This window comes from Pistacia vera, unplaced genomic scaffold (genome assembly GCF_008641045.1).
Source record: "Pistacia vera cultivar Batoury unplaced genomic scaffold, PisVer_v2 Contig595, whole genome shotgun sequence".
Taxonomy (NCBI): Eukaryota; Viridiplantae; Streptophyta; class Magnoliopsida; order Sapindales; family Anacardiaceae; genus Pistacia; species Pistacia vera.
In genome coordinates, this window is record NW_022196440.1 from 39,248 (window position 1) to 41,486 (window position 2,239).

Here is a 2,239-nt window from a genome sequence, read left to right on the forward strand (position 1 = left end):
GACTTCCTAAGGAGTTAGCCCTCGTATATGGTGAATCTTGTGGTTTTAGCTCTTAAGTGGCGTGCTTCACTCTTGTCAGCTGGGAGCTCATTATGTTCCAAGTATTTGAGTATTGGGGTCATCTTGGAGTTGGTCGGTTCGACGTCCATCACTTTTTTGGGAAACTTGTTCGTTGGGTGTTCCTACCAGTCGACTGGCCATTAGAGGAATAGTAGTGGAATGGACGATTGGGAGGAGCCTTGAAGGGTTGAGCCGAGGTTGGCAAGGGCATCAGCATGGGTATTCTCCGCTCTTGGGACTTGGGTGATAGAGAATTCTTCGAAGGCGGTTTGCATTTCTTTGACCAAGTTCAAATAGGTTGTCATCTTCGAGTCTCGGGCTTGGTAAGTGCCTTGTAGCTGGTTGACTATGAGTTGAGAGTCGAATTTTACCTCTAGCTTCCTTACTCCGATCTCTTTGGCCAGAGAGAGTCCAGCAATAAGAGCTTCATATTTGGCTTTGTTGTTTGTGCACTTGAACCCACATCGTATGACCCGTTGGATGATATCCCCTTCTGGTGTAATAAGTACAACGCCGAGCCCACTTCCATTCACATTGCTTGAGCCATCTACTGAAAGAGTCCACTTCGAAGGTGATCCGTTTTTCATGCACAATAACTCCTTTTTTGTCTAGATGGTGGTGTTCAGGGTGAAATCAGCAATAAAGTCTACCAGTGCTTGGGATTTGACGGCGATGCGTGGTTGGAAAGATATATCGAACTCACTAAGCTCTACTGTCCATTGTGTGAGTCGACCTGATAACTCTAGCTTATGGAGTATCTTCTTGAGTGGGAAGGAGGTGAGGATAACTGTGGAGTAGCATTAAAAGTATGGTCTGAGCTTCCTAGATGCATGGATGAGGGCGAGTGCCAATTTTTCCAGCTGACTGTATCTTGTCTCGGTATCAAGGAGTGATTTGCTTACATAGTAAATCGGTAGCTGCTTCGCATTGTTCTCCCAGACTAATACTGCTAAGATGGCTATCTCCGAGACCGCCAGGTAGGTGTAAAGCTTTTCCCCAACCATGGGCTTGGAAAGGAGCGGGGGAGAGGTTAGGTACCTCTTTAACTGTTATAAGGCCTCCTCGTAGGTGGGGGTCCACTCAAATTTCCTGGATTTCTTGAGTGTGGCGAAGAAATGGTGGCACTTGTTAGCGAATCTGGAGATGAAGCGGCTTAAGGCAGCTAATTACCCTGCGAGGAGCTGGACGTCTTTGATGCAAGTTGGTGATGGTATGTTGAGGATCGCTTGGATTTGGTCAGGGTTGACTTTTATCCCCCGCTGAGTTACCATTTATCCTAATAATTTTCCTGATGAGATCCTGAACGAACATTTGGCTGGATTCAACTTCATGTTGTACTTCCTTAGGATGACGAACGCTTGGCTGAGGTGGTCGAGGTGCTGTTTGGCCATAAGGGACTTGACGAGCATGTCGTCGATGTATACTTCCATGGTGTCTTCGAGGTGTTCGGCAAACATTCTGTTGACCAATCTCTGATAGGTGGCCCCGACATTCTTAAGACCAAATGGCATTGCTTTATAGCAGTAGGTCCCTCTCTCTATGATGAAGGTTGCTTTCTCCTGGTCATCTGGGTGCATTAAAATCTGGATGTACCCTAAGAAGGCATCTATAAAGCTTAGGAGTTCTTGACCTGCTATCGCATTAACCATCATGTCGATATTTGGGAGCGGGAAAGAGTCCTTAAGGCATGCTTTTTTCAAATCCGTGAAGTCTATGCAGACCTTCCACTTTCCGTTCTTTTTCTTTATGACCGCAATGTTTGCTAGCCAGTCGGGGTAGTGGACTTCTCTGATCAGCCTGTTATTCAGTAGTTTATCAATCTTCTCATTGATGATCCGGTTGCATTCTGGTGTGACCTTTCTTCTCCTCTGTTTCACTAGAAGGTGATCCAGATCTACGTGGAGGTGGTGGATGATTGCCTCGGGGCTAACTCCTATCATGTCCGCACGGGGCCAAGCGAAACAGTCTTGGTTTTGTTTGAGGAACTCTATATGTCACTCTCTTATCTCAGGCCTGAGGCGAAAGCCTATCTGGGTCTTTCAATTGGGGTGATCTAGGTGTATCTACACTTTATCCAACTCTTCCATGGATAGTTGATCTGGCTCGGTCGGAGGGGTTAGATCAGACTGTAGTTGCTATGAGGCATGACCTTTACTTTTGAAGGCATTTTTGTAGCAGT

The 2,239-nt window shown here is 46.3% G+C and overlaps 1 protein-coding gene across 1 annotated transcript; it reads right to left on the bottom strand.

Moving 5' to 3' along the window:
* Nucleotides 1-200: 200 nt before the first annotated feature.
* On the bottom strand, nt 201-647 carry LOC116110071 (uncharacterized protein Mb2253c-like). Its single transcript, XM_031396304.1, has one exon. The coding sequence runs from the start codon at nt 645-647 to the stop codon at nt 201-203; it is 447 nt and encodes a 148-aa protein (XP_031252164.1).
* Nucleotides 648-2,239: the final 1,592 nt, after the last annotated feature.